Genomic DNA, 12,692 nt, shown 5'->3' with positions numbered 1-12,692 from the left:
GCAGGGGCCTCCTGGGGGGTTGGAGAAGGTTCCACTTCCTCGGGGGCCTCTGTAGGTTGAGCTGAGGCTTCCTGCTGGACTGAAGAAGGTTCGACCTCTTCAGGGGTACTTGAAGGCTCAGCTGGGGCCTCTTGTGGGTTTGCTGAATTTCCATCCTTAAGGGACTCTGGACACGGAGATGGAGCCTCCTGCTCAAGTAGAGATGTTTCTGTCTCTTCAGGGGGCTCTGGATGCTGAGCCTGAGCCTCCCCTTGGGGCAAAAAAGATTCAGCTTCCTCAGGGGACTCTAGATGACTTGGGGTCTTCTGCAAGGGTGGAGGAATTTCAGCCTCCTCAGAGAAGTTTGGAAGTTGATCTGGTCCCCCTGGGAAACCCATAGGTAGGTTCTCCTCAGGATATAGGAGACCCATATTGGAATCTAAATAATCATCCTGCAGCTGTTGTTGTAGGTGCTCTTTATTTGCAGATTGGTTTGGAGTTCCAACAACTTTGGCAAGCCTTCGATGCTGAGCTAGATCTTTCTTCAGGTTTAGGGGTGAAACAATAAACTTTGTTGGCTTTGAACTCTGACTATCCAGAAATGGAACGAGTATTTCAAATGATTGGTGATCTTCGGCCTGATCTAAACCTAAGTTTTAGTCTTACTTTTGAGTTGAGGAGGCGGAGCTATGGTCTGATTCTGATCCCAACCTGGCATTGGAACCACCTCTGGGAGCCTTTGATGCTGGGTTAGCTGGTCATTCAGATCCTCATCTGGCCCTGGGGGTAGTTCTCCAACGGAATCCGTGTCCAGGAATGGAACCAAAGTCTCAGTCAACTCCTTAGGCGGGGCCAACATCTGGGCCGGAGCAGAGGACCCCAGGTAATTCAAGCCCACCGGCTCAGCTGGGGGTGTAAGTACCTGGGGCGATTCGGGTGGGGGATCAGACGAGCGCGAAGACCAGGGCTCAGCCGGCTCCATGGGGTCGGCGGTCAGCTGGGCAGGGTCCAGGGCCCACTCCGGAGGCTGAGCTGCCTGGACCAGCAGCCACAACGGTTGCCACATAAGGACAAGCAGTGGGGCCAACAGGCGCAGCCGGGACATGACCTGCGGAGGCTCCGGGGCGCAGCGACCCAGGCGAGTGGGGTACTGGCGCTGGGCCCTGAGCGGGAGCCAAACCATTATGGCAGCCCCGTGATGCGCGCGCGCACTGTTAGCAACTGCGCGCCCCTCCCCCGCCTACGTCCCACCCTTTATTTACGCCACCTTTATTAGCTCCCTGGAGATGGGCTCCGCACCACCAGAGCGGGCCCTTTCCCCAGAATCACTTGGGGCCCAGGCCTCCCTCCACCCTGCAAAGGCCACCACTCCCTCACCACCCCCCCCCCCGCACTACCCCCTTCCCCCCCTTCCCCCCCCTCTCCCCCCCCCCCCCCCCCCCCCCCGGGCTGCTCACAGCAAGGTAGTACTTGGACTCAGATCTGGGTGGCCCCGGACTCCCGCAGCTCTGAGGGGTGGAAGGGTGGGGGAGTGGAGCAGAGCTTCCAAGGAAGCCACAGGACCTGGCATCCTGGGAAATTAAAAAATGCTAGTCCAGCTCTAGCAATTTGAACTCTTGGTCTTCAAAGCTTAAATCCGAGAGACGTTCTTCCTCCCCCTGGCCATACTGCTTCCAAGAAAAGTAGCTGACCTGAAAAATAAGCACCAGTTAGGGCGATGGGAAGGGGAACACACTTCACAGTCAGATATTCTAAAATGTTGCCATTTCCTCTAAATTCTCAATACCCATGGCTGATTATTAACTCACCACTCTGTTAGATGGGGGCCTACCACTGAATCTGCGATGGCCCCAAAATGTCTGTAGGAGGAGTTTTGGGGGAGCGCTGAGCAATTCATTCTGGGAAAGAGGGCCGGAAACCAATTCTAGCCCTTTATTTACACTGGGTGGGAAAACTTCCCCCATCTCATCTTGACTGGACATAGCCATTGATCTAGAAAAAGTAACAAGGCCACTTTTCAGAGGTCCACTCTGTGTGCCCACATGGAGAAGGCACTTAGGATGTTAAAGTCAGCATGTTAAACAATTTTCTTGAAATACTGTAACTAGCACTGAGTTTACTTCCTTCACAGCCCCTTTTATAATGTATTTTTAGTCCTTGCTTATGGTCTGGCACAACCTCTAGCATGTAAAATGCAAGAGAGAGGGGGTTTTTATCTTAATCCCAATGTCTAGCACACAGGAATAGTTTTTATATGGAACTGATTCCAAGACTGGCCTCGTGTAGGAATGGATCTGTTGTTATAATCAGATTTCTGAAATCTTTAGCAGCGATGCTGAGTCTTTTTCTCATCTTTTCACCTTTTTCAGGAAGCTAGACTTTTTTTTTTTTTTAATTTTTTTTTTTCCCTGAGAGACAGAAAGCGTGAGCGGAGGAGAGGGACAGAGGGAGAGACAGAGAGAATCCCAAGTAGGCTCCACGCTCAGCACAGAGCCCGACGTGAGGCTGACCCCACAAACTCTGGGATCGTGACCTGACCCAAAATCAAGAGTCGGATGCTCAACCTATGGAGCCACCCAGGCACCCCAGGAAGCTAGACTTCTTAAAGCCTAAACTTGGAAACGTCTGAAGTTTCCTCGACTGGTTTGATTTAGATTCAATTAACATTATTATTTTGCACGAAAAATCTTCCAGTGCTTTTTCAGAAAGTAACCATCTTCTCTTTCTCCACTCTCTTCCCTTCAAAACAAACTTTGCAATGGTGGGGTGAGTCAAATATTCAGAAATCTAGGGGCGGCTGGGTGGCTCAGCTGGCTGAGTGCCTGATTTCGGCTCAGGTCATGATCTCGCAGTCTGTGAGTTCGAGCCCTGCATCAGGCTCTGTGCTGACAGCTCCGAGCCTGGAGCCTGCTTCAGATTCTGCATCTCCCTCTCTCTCTGCCCCTCCCCAGCTCACGCTCTTTCTCACTCTCAAAAATAAATAAACATTAAAAAAAAAATCTAAAAAAAAAATTCACAAATCTAGCCCCAAATTAAGCTCTCAATGACATGAAACACATTTTTGCTCCTTTTTTTTTTTAACATTCTGTATGTGGCACATTAGTATTTTCTTTTAGAAATTATTTTGGCGAGGAGAGAGGGAAGATGGCGGCGTAGGAGGACGCTGGGCTCACCGCGCATCCTGCTGATCACTTAGATTCCACCTACACCTGCCTAAATAACCCAGAAAACCGCCAGAGGATTAGCAGAACGGAGTCTCCGGAGCCAAGCACAGACGAGAGGCCCACGGAAGAGGGTAGGAAGGACGGCGAGGCGGTGCGCGCTCCACGGACTGGTGGGAGGGAGCCGGGGCGGAGGGGCGGCCCGCCGGCCAAGCAGAGCCCCCGAGTGTGGCTGGCAAAAGCGGAGGGGCCTGACGGACTGTGTTCCAACAGCAAGCGCGACTTAGCGTCTGGGAGGTCATAAGTTAACAGCTCTGCTCGGAAAGCGGGAAGGCTGGAGGACAAAGGGAGGGAGAGCTGCTGAGCCCCCGGACGACAGAGCTCAGTTTGGCGGGGAACAAAGGCGCTCGCCAGCGCCATCTCCCCCGCCCATCCCCCAGCCAAAATCCCAAAGGGAACCAGTTCCTGCCAGGGAACTTGCTCGCTGCGCGCAAACACCCAACTCTGTGCTTCTGTGGAGCCAAACCTCCGGCAGCGGATCTGACTCCCTCCCGCTGCCACAGGGTCCCTCCTGAAGTGGATCACCTAAGGAGAAGCGAGCTAAGCCTGCCCCTCCTGCCCCCGTGCACCTTGCCTACCCACCCCAGCTAATACGCCAGATCCCCAGCATCACAAGCCTGGCAGTGTGCAAGTAGCCCAGAGGGGCCACGCCACCCCACAGTGAATCCCGCCCCTAGGAGAGGGGAAGAGAAGGCACACACCAGTCTGACTGTGGCCCCAGCGGTGGGCTGGGGGCAGACATCAGGTCGGACTGCGGCCCCGCCTACCAACTCCAGTTATACACCACAGCACGGGGGAAGTGCCCTGCAGGTCCTCACCACTCCAGGGACCATCCAAAATGACCAAGCGGAAGAATTCCCCTCAGAAGAATCTCCAGGAAATAACAACAGCTAATGAACTGATCAAAAAGGATTTAAATAATATAACAGAAAGTGAATTTAGAATAATAGTCATAAAATTAATCGCTGGGCTTGAAAACAGTATAGAGGACAGCAGAGAATCTCTTGCTACAGAGATCAAGGGACTAAGGAACAGTCACGAGGAGCTGAAAAGCGCTTTAAACAAAAGGCAAAACAAAATGGAAACGACGACAGCTCGGATTGAAGAGGCAGAGGAGAGAATAGGTGAACTAGAAGATAAAGTTATGGAAAAAGAGGAAGCTGAGAGAAAGAGAGATAAAAAAATCCAGGAGTATGAGGGGAAAATTAGAGAACTAAGTGATACACTAAAAAGACATAATATACGCATAATTGGTATCCCAGAGGAGGAAGAGAGAGGGAAAGGTGCTGAAGGGGTACTTGAAGAAATTATAGCTGAGAACTTCCCTGAACTGGGGAAGGAAAAAGGCATTGAAATCCAAGAGGCACAGAGAACTCCCTTCAGACGTAACTTGAATCGATCTTCTGCACGACATATCATAGTGAAACTGGCAAAATACAAGGATAAAGAGAAAATTCTGAAAGCAGCAAGGGATAAACGTGCCCTCACATATAAAGGGAGACCTATAAGACTCGTGACTGATCTCTCTTTTGAAACTTGGCAGGCCAGAAAGAATTGGCACGAGATCTTCGGTGTGCTAAACAGAAAAAATATGCAGCCGAGAATCCTTTATCCAGCAAGTCTGTCATTTAGAATGGAAGGAGAGATAAAGGTCTTCCCAAACAAACAAAACCTGAAGGAATTCGTCACCACTAAACCAGCCCTACAAGAGATCCTAAGGGGGACCCTGTGAGACAAAGTACCAGAGACATCACTACAAGCATAAAACCTACAGACATCACAATGTCTCTAAACCCATATCTTTCTATAACACTGAACGTAAATGGATTAAATGCGCCAACCAAAAGACATAGGGTATCAGAATGGATTAAAAAACAAGACCCATCTATTTGCTGTCTACAAGAGACTCATTTTAGACCTGAGGACACCTTTAGATTCAGACTGAGGGGATGGAGAACTATTTATCATGCTACTGGAAGCCAAAAGAAAGCTGGAGTAGCCATACTTATATCAGACAAACTAGACTTTAAATTAAAGGCTGTAACAAGAGATGAAGAAGGGCATTATATAATAATTACAGGGCCTATCCATCGGGAAGAGCTAACAATTATAAATGTCTATGCGCCGAATACCGGAGCCCCCAAATATATAAAACAATTACTCATAAACATAAGCAACCTTATTGATAAGAATGTGGTAATTGCAGGGGACTTTAACACCCCACTTACAGAAATGGATAGATCATCTAGACACACGGTCAATAAAGAAACAAGGGCCCTGAATGAGACATTGGATCAGATGGACTTGACAGATATATTTAGAACTCTGCATCCCAAAGCAACAGAATATACTTTCTTCTCGAGTGCACATGGAACATTCTCCAAGATAGATCGTCTACTGGGTCACAAAACAGCCCTTCATAAGTATACAAGAATTGAGATCATACCATGCATACTTTCAGACCACAATGCTATGAAGCTTGAAATCAACCACAGGAAAAAGTCTGGAAAACCTCCAAAAGCATGGAGGTTAAAGAACACCCTACTAACGAATGAGTGGGTCAACCAGGCAATTAGAGAAGAAATTAAAAAATATATGGAAACAAGCGAAAATGAAAATACAACAATCCAAACGCTTTGGGACGCAGCGAAGGCAGTCCTGAGAGGAAAATACATTGCAATCCAGGCCTATCTCAAGAAACAAGAAAAATCCCAAATACAAAATCTAACAGCACACCTAAAGGAAATAGAAGCAGAACAGCAAAGGCAGTCTAAACCCAGCAGAAGAAGAGAAATAATAAAGATCAGAGCAGAAATAAACAATATAGAATCTAAAAAAACTGTAGAGCAGATCAACGAAACCAAGAGTTGGTTTTTTGAAAAAATTAACAAAATTGACAAACCTCTAGCCAGGCTTCTCACAAAGAACAGGGAGATGACCCAAATAGATAAAATCATGAATGAAAATGGAATTATTACAACCAATCCCTCAGAGATACAAACAATTATCAGGGAATACTATGAAAAATTATATGCCAACAAATTGGACAACCTGGAAGAAATGGACAAATTCCTAAACACCCACACTCTTCCAAAACTCAATCAGGGGGAAATAGAAAGCTTGAACAGACCCATAACCAGTGAAGAAATTGAATCGGTTATCAAAAATCTCCCAACAAATAAGAGTCCAGGACCAGATGGCTTCCCAGGGGAGTTCTACCAGACGTTTAAAGCAGAGATAATACCTATCCTTCTCAAGCTATTCCAAGAAATAGAAGGGGAAGGAAAACTTCCAGACTCATTCTATGAAGCCAGTATTACTTTGGTTCCTAAACCAGACAGAGACCCAGTAAAAAAAGGGAACTACAGGCCAATATCCCTGATGAATATGGATGCCAAAATTCTCAATAAGATACTAGCAAATCGAATTCAACGGCATATAAAAAGAATTATTCACCATGACGAAGTGGGATTCATTCCTGGGATGCAGGGCTGGTTCAACATTCGCAAATCAATCAACGTGATACATCACATTAACAAACAAAAAAAGAGAAGAACCATATGATCCTGTCAATTGATGCAGAAAAGGCCTTTGACAAAATCCAGCACCCTTTCTTAATAAAAACCCTTGAGAAAGTCGGGATAGAAGGAACATACTTAAAGATCATAAAAGCCATTTATGAAAAGCCCACAGCTAACATCATCCTCAATGGGGAAAAACTGAGAGCTTTTTCCCTGAGATCAGGAACACGACAGGGATGCCCACTCTCACCGCTGTTGTTTAACATAGTGTTGGAAGTTCTAGCATCAGCAATCAGACAGCAAAAGGAAATCAAAGGCATCAAAATTGGCAAAGATGAAGTCAAGCTTTCGCTTTTTGCAGATGACATGATATTATACATGGAAAATCCGATAGACTCCACCAAAAGTCTGCTAGAACTGATACATGAATTCAGCAAAGTTGCAGGATATAAAATCAATGTACAGAAATCAGTTGCATTCTTATACACTAATAATGAAGCAACAGAAAGACAAAGAAAGAAACTGATCCCATTCACAATTGCACCAAGAAGCATAAAATACCTAGGAATAAATCTAACCAAAGATGTAAAAGATCTGTATGCTGAAAACTATAGAAAACTTATGAAGGTAATTGAAGAAGATTTAAAGAAATGGAAAGACATTCCCTGCTCATGGATTGGAAGAATAAATATTGTCAAAATGTCAATACTACCCAAAGCTATCTACACATTCAATGCAATCCCAATCAAAATTGCACCAGCATTCTTCTCGAAACTAGAACAAGCAATCCTAAAATTCATATGGAACCACAAAAGGCCCCGAATAGCCAAAGGAATTTTGAAGAAGAAGACCAAAGCAGGAGGCATCACAATCCCAGACTTTAGCCTCTACTACAAAGCTGTCATCATCAAGACAGCATGGTATTGGCACAAAAACAGACACATAGACCAATGGAATAGAATAGAAACCCCAGAACTAGACCCACAAACGTATGGCCAACTCATCTTTGACAAAGCAGGAAAGAACATCCAATGGAAAAAAGACAGTCTCTTTAACAAATGGTGCTGGGAGAACTGGACAGCAACATGCAGAAGGTTGAAACTAGACCACTTTCTCACACCATTCACAAAAATAAACTTAAAATGGATAAAGGACCTGAATGTGAGACAGGAAACCATCAAAACCTTAGAGGAGAAAGCAGGAAAAGACCTCTCTGACCTCAGCCGTAACAATCTCTTACTCGACTCATCCCCAAAGGCAAGGGAATTAAAAGCAAAAGTGAATTACTGGGACCTTATGAAGATAAAAAGCTTCTGCACAGCAAAGGAAACAACCAACAAAACTAAAAGGCAACCAACGGAATGGGAAAAGATATTTGCAAATGACATATCGGACAAAGGGCTAGTATCCAAAATCTATAAAGAGCTCACCAAACTCCACACCCGAAAAACAAATAACCCAGGGAAGAAATGGGCAGAACACATGAATAGACACTTCTCTAAAGAAGACATCCGGATGGCCAACAGGCACATGAAAAGATGTTCAACGTCGCTCCTTATCAGGGAAATACAAATCAAAACCACACTCAGATATCACCTCACGCCAGTCAGAGTGGCCAAAATGAACAAATCAGGAGACTATAGATGCTGGAGAGGATGTGGAGAAACGGGAACCCTCTTGCACTGTTGGTGGGAATGCAAATTGGTGCAGCCGCTCTGGAAAGCAGTGTGGGGGTTCCTCAGAAAATTAAAAATAGACCTACCCTATGACCCAGCAATAGCACTGCTAGGAATTTATCCAAGGGATACAGGAGTACTGATGCATAGGGGCACTTGTACCCCAATGTTTATAGCAGCACTCTCAACAATAGCCAAATTATGGAAAGAACCTAAATGTCCATCAACTGATAAATGGATAAAGAAATTGTGGTTTATATACACAATGGAATACTACGTGGCAATGAGAAAAAATGAAATATGGCCTTTTGTAGCAACGTGGATGGAACTGGAGAGTGTGATGCTAAGTGAAATAAGCCATACAGAGAAAGACAGATAACATATGGTTTCACTTTTATGTGGATCCTGAGAAACTTAACAGAAACCCATGGGGGAGGGGAAGGAAAAAAAAAAAAAAAGAGGTTAGAGTGGGAGAGAGCCAAAGCATAAGAGACTGTTAAAAACTGAGAACAAACTGAGGGTTGATGGGGGTAGGAGGGAGGGGGAGGGTGGGTGATGGGTATTGAGGAGGGCACCTTTTGGGATGAGCACTGGGTGTTGTATGCAAACCAATTTGACAATAAATTTCATATATTAAAAAAAATAAAATAAAATAAAATTTCTTAGACCTTCTTTTTGTTGTTGTTTTAAAATTAGGAATATGTAATAAGTATAGTTTTAAAAATCTATTTAAATTCAAGCAGTTCACAAATAATGTAGTATTGGTTTCAGGAGTAGAATTTAGTGATTCATAACTTATACATAACACCAGTGCTCATCCCAACAAGTGTCCTCCTTAATGTCCATCACCCATTTAGTCCACCTCCCCACACACCTCTTCTCCAGGAACCCTCAGTTTGTTCTCTGTATTTAAGTCTCTTATGGTTTGGGCAGAAGACTTGAATAGACACTTTTCCAGAGAAGACATCCAGATGTCTAACAGACACATGAAAAGATGCTCAAAATCACTCATCATCAGGGAAATACAAATCAAAACCACAACGAGATACCTCCTCACACCTGTCAGAATGGCTAACATTAACAACTCAGGCAACAACAGATGTTGGTGAGGATGCGGAGAAAGGGGAATACTTTTGCACTGTTGGTGGAGATGTAAACTGGTGTAGCCACTCTGGAAAACAGTATGGGGGTTCCTCTAAAAATTAGAAATAGAATTACCCTATGACCCAGCAATTGCACTTCTAGGTATTTATCCAAAGGATACAAAAATGCTGAATCTAAGGGGTACATACACCTCAATGTTTATAGCAGGGCTATCAACAATAGCTAAATTATGGAAAGAGCCCAAATATCCATCGACTGATGAATGGATAAAGATGTGCTGTATATACATGCAATAGAATATTACTCAGTGATCAGAAAGAATGAAATCTCGCCATTTACAACAATGTGGATGGAACTAGCATGTATTATGCTGAGTGAAATAAGTCAGTCAGAGAAAGACAAATGTCATATGATTTCAGTCATATGAGGAATTTAAGAAACCAAACAGATGAACATAGGGGAAGGGAAGGAAAAATAATTATAGTGCTTTTTTAAAAAGTTGTTTTAAACACACAGGACCACCTCCCTTGAAGGCTCTAAGAGTATTTGAAATGCTTACCATCAACTTGAAGATTTTTCACCAGTTCCAGGTATTCTTTAGGTGTGAATTCTATCCCAATGTCTTCCAGAATATTTTTCAGATCTTTGACGTTAACTTTTTCTCCTTCAAAAAACAGAAATGGCAAGTATCGTTGACAATATTAAGAATTACCTAAGTATTCAAAAAGATGAAACAAAACTGCCCCTGTTTAAACATCACTCTCCCCAACTGCTAGGTAAAAAGCAAAAGCACAAGACCTGCTTGGTGGAGTAAAGGGCAGGCAAAGAATTAGAATGTATTCCCTTGTCCCTAAGGGAAAGGTGCACTTTCTTAACACTGGGGATAAGAAAGCACAATTCTCAGTAAACTGGGCTTTTTAGGTAATGTCTTGCTAATTAGAATATAAAGGTTAACTTAATATTGCTCTCGGTTCCCCCCCCCCAAATTATTAGATTCTTTGAACAATATACCCCAGTTTTTACTTCAACTATTGTTGTGGTGATCTAGATCAAGGATTGGCGAACTTTATCTGTAAAGGGCGAGATTGTAAATATTTTAGGTTCTGCAGGGTATACAGCCTCTGTTACAGCTACTCAACTCTGCTGTTGTAGCACAAAAGCAGCCATTAATAATACATAAATGAGGAATACAAGTGTGTTCTAACACAATTTTATTTATAAAAAGAGGCAGAGGACTAGATTTGGTCCATGGGCTGTAGTTTGTTTATCCTTGATACAGATTTTCAAGTTTTTTCCCAGTGGTGAGGATCAGAAGCATTATTATAGGCAAGTATTTTAGAGGATATAGGACTTGCTACTGAGAAATGAGAAAAAAATTTTAATCCAGACAACCCAAAGATTGACTTTGGGCAATTAGACATAAGCACTTGGAACAACATCTTTGTAACCACCATGCAGGTGAGAAATAGAACATGACAACACTCTGGGGGTCTGTCATACTCTTTCCCAATCCCTATCCACAGTCTTTCTCTAGAGGTAATCACTATGCTGACTTTTTTGGACAATGATTTCTTGCTTTTCTTTATAGATTTCTCACAATGATCTTAAAAAACAAGTTATAGAACCTGCAAATTATTAGGGTTAGGGAACACTGCACACTATTTGTGATAGCATTTTTATAGAGGCAGATGAAACAAAATGAAATACTATGCTATTATTATATAGGTAATACAACTATTCTTTTTAAAAAGAATAATGAACAATATAAAATTCAGAATAGTGCTATCTCAACAAGGAGGCATGGTAAAGGAATAAGGAAACAACCATGTGTTGATGCAATGGTATTGGAACTATTCTAGCTACTTCATTGAGGTGGAGTCATGGAAATGAGTACTATACTTATGGATTATGTGTTCACTGAAAACAGGAAAATGTCATTAAAGAATTAGAATTTTAATCTTTATGATAACTTGTAACTTGCCTGTAACTGCTTTCACATCACTCATCACTTTTTTCAGAGAAACATTTCCATCAGCTGTAATACAAAACATAAAACATTCAGACCAAGACATAAGTGTTAGGAAAATTGGGACTTAGGGCCCAGTGAAAGTCCATATATTCTACTAAATAATTTGTGTTCACCTTAAATTTATATTTTCTGCTTTGAGTGCTTGATTCCTTATTAGTAAGAAGGACAATGGCATTTGGGTCATGTTCCTTGAACACAGGGTCTGAATATGACAAACGTACTATCTCCAGATACTTTCTTATAAGCATGGCAAAATATATCATTTATAGAGGCCAGCTGGTTTTGTTTTTGGTGAACTTTGCATCTAGCACAGATACTGAGCAAGGGACTTTGCATCTTCCCTCTATTTGCCATTAACATTTCTTGAGTGTTTTCATGGATAAAGAAGATGTGGTTTATATACACAATGGAATACTACGTGGCAATGAGAAAGAATGAAATATGGCCTTTTGTAGCAACGTGGATAGAACTGGAGAGTGTCATGCTAAGGGAAATAAGTCATACAGAGAAAGACAGATACCATATGTTGTGAAAACATATGGATCCTGAGAAACTTAACAGAAGACCATGGGGGAGGGGAAGGAAAAAAAAAGTTAGAGAGGGAGGGAGCCAAACCATAAGAGACTCTTAAAAACTGAAAATAAACTGAGGGTTGATGGGGGGATGGGGGGGCGGGAGGGTGGGGAGGGTGGATGATGGGCACTGATGGGGGCACCTGTTGGGATGAGCACTGGGTGTTGTACGGAAACCAATTTGACAATAAATTTCATATTAAAATTTTTTTTAAAGTTTTTAAATTTTATTTACTTATTTATTTATTTATTTTTAAGATTTTAAGTTGATTTATTTATTTTGAGAGAGAGAGAGAGAATGAATGGAGGAAGGGCAGAGAGAGAGGGGGACAGAGGATCCAAAGTGGGCTCTGTGCTGAAGCAGAGAGTCTGATGTGGGGCTCGAACTCACAAACTGTGAGATCATGACCTTAGTTGAAGTCAGATGCCTTATGAACTGAGCCATCCAGGTGCCCCTTAATTTTAAAAAAAAATTTATTTAAATCCAAGTTAGTTAACATATAGTGTAATAATGGTTTCAGGAGTTGGAATTTAGTGATTCATCACTTACATATTACTCTCAGTGCTCATCCCAACAAGTGCCCTCCTTA

At 43.1% G+C, this 12,692-nt stretch overlaps 3 protein-coding genes across 7 annotated transcripts in view; all 3 read right to left on the bottom strand.

The window, feature by feature from the left end:
• LOC124512839 (leucine-rich repeat-containing protein 37A3-like) overlaps positions 1-12,692 on the bottom strand; it is a 340,529-nt gene that overhangs the window by 11,053 nt on the left and 316,784 nt on the right. The gene's annotated exons all lie outside the window — the stretch shown is intronic.
• Positions 629-1,236, bottom strand: LOC124513574 (leucine-rich repeat-containing protein 37B-like). Its single transcript, XM_047081708.1, has one exon. It carries the CDS (start codon positions 1,160-1,162, stop codon positions 629-631), a length of 534 nt encoding a protein of 177 aa, XP_046937664.1. The 5' UTR covers positions 1,163-1,236.
• Positions 1,428-12,692, bottom strand: part of LOC124513569 (tRNA modification GTPase MnmE-like) — a 78,851-nt gene continuing 67,586 nt past the window's right edge. For all 5 annotated transcript variants that reach the window (XM_047081697.1, XM_047081698.1, XM_047081699.1 and 2 more), the window contains 3 exons: positions 11,483-11,536; positions 10,061-10,165; positions 1,428-1,670 (listed from right to left, as the gene is read on the bottom strand). In XM_047081697.1, coding sequence (XP_046937653.1) covers positions 1,603-1,670; positions 10,061-10,165; positions 11,483-11,536 — 227 coding nt within the window. In that variant the 3' untranslated portion in view covers positions 1,428-1,602. The remainder of the gene's footprint in view (positions 1,671-10,060; positions 10,166-11,482; positions 11,537-12,692) is intronic.

The sequence above is a fragment of the Lynx rufus genome, unplaced genomic scaffold (genome assembly GCF_022079265.1).
Source record: "Lynx rufus isolate CCGP_SWC_20201006 ecotype Redwood Valley unplaced genomic scaffold, mLynRuf1.p SCAF_18, whole genome shotgun sequence".
NCBI classification, from domain to species: domain Eukaryota; kingdom Metazoa; phylum Chordata; class Mammalia; order Carnivora; family Felidae; genus Lynx; species Lynx rufus.
Note: the sequence above shows the minus strand (reverse complement) of the source record. Positions and strands in the feature narration are given on the sequence as shown.

What these genes read in the sequence shown, in the direction of transcription:
- LOC124513574 (XM_047081708.1), bottom strand. Translation starts at nt 1,162, where the DNA reads ATGGTTTGGCTCCCGCTCAGGGCCCAGCGCCAGTACCCCACTCGCCTG.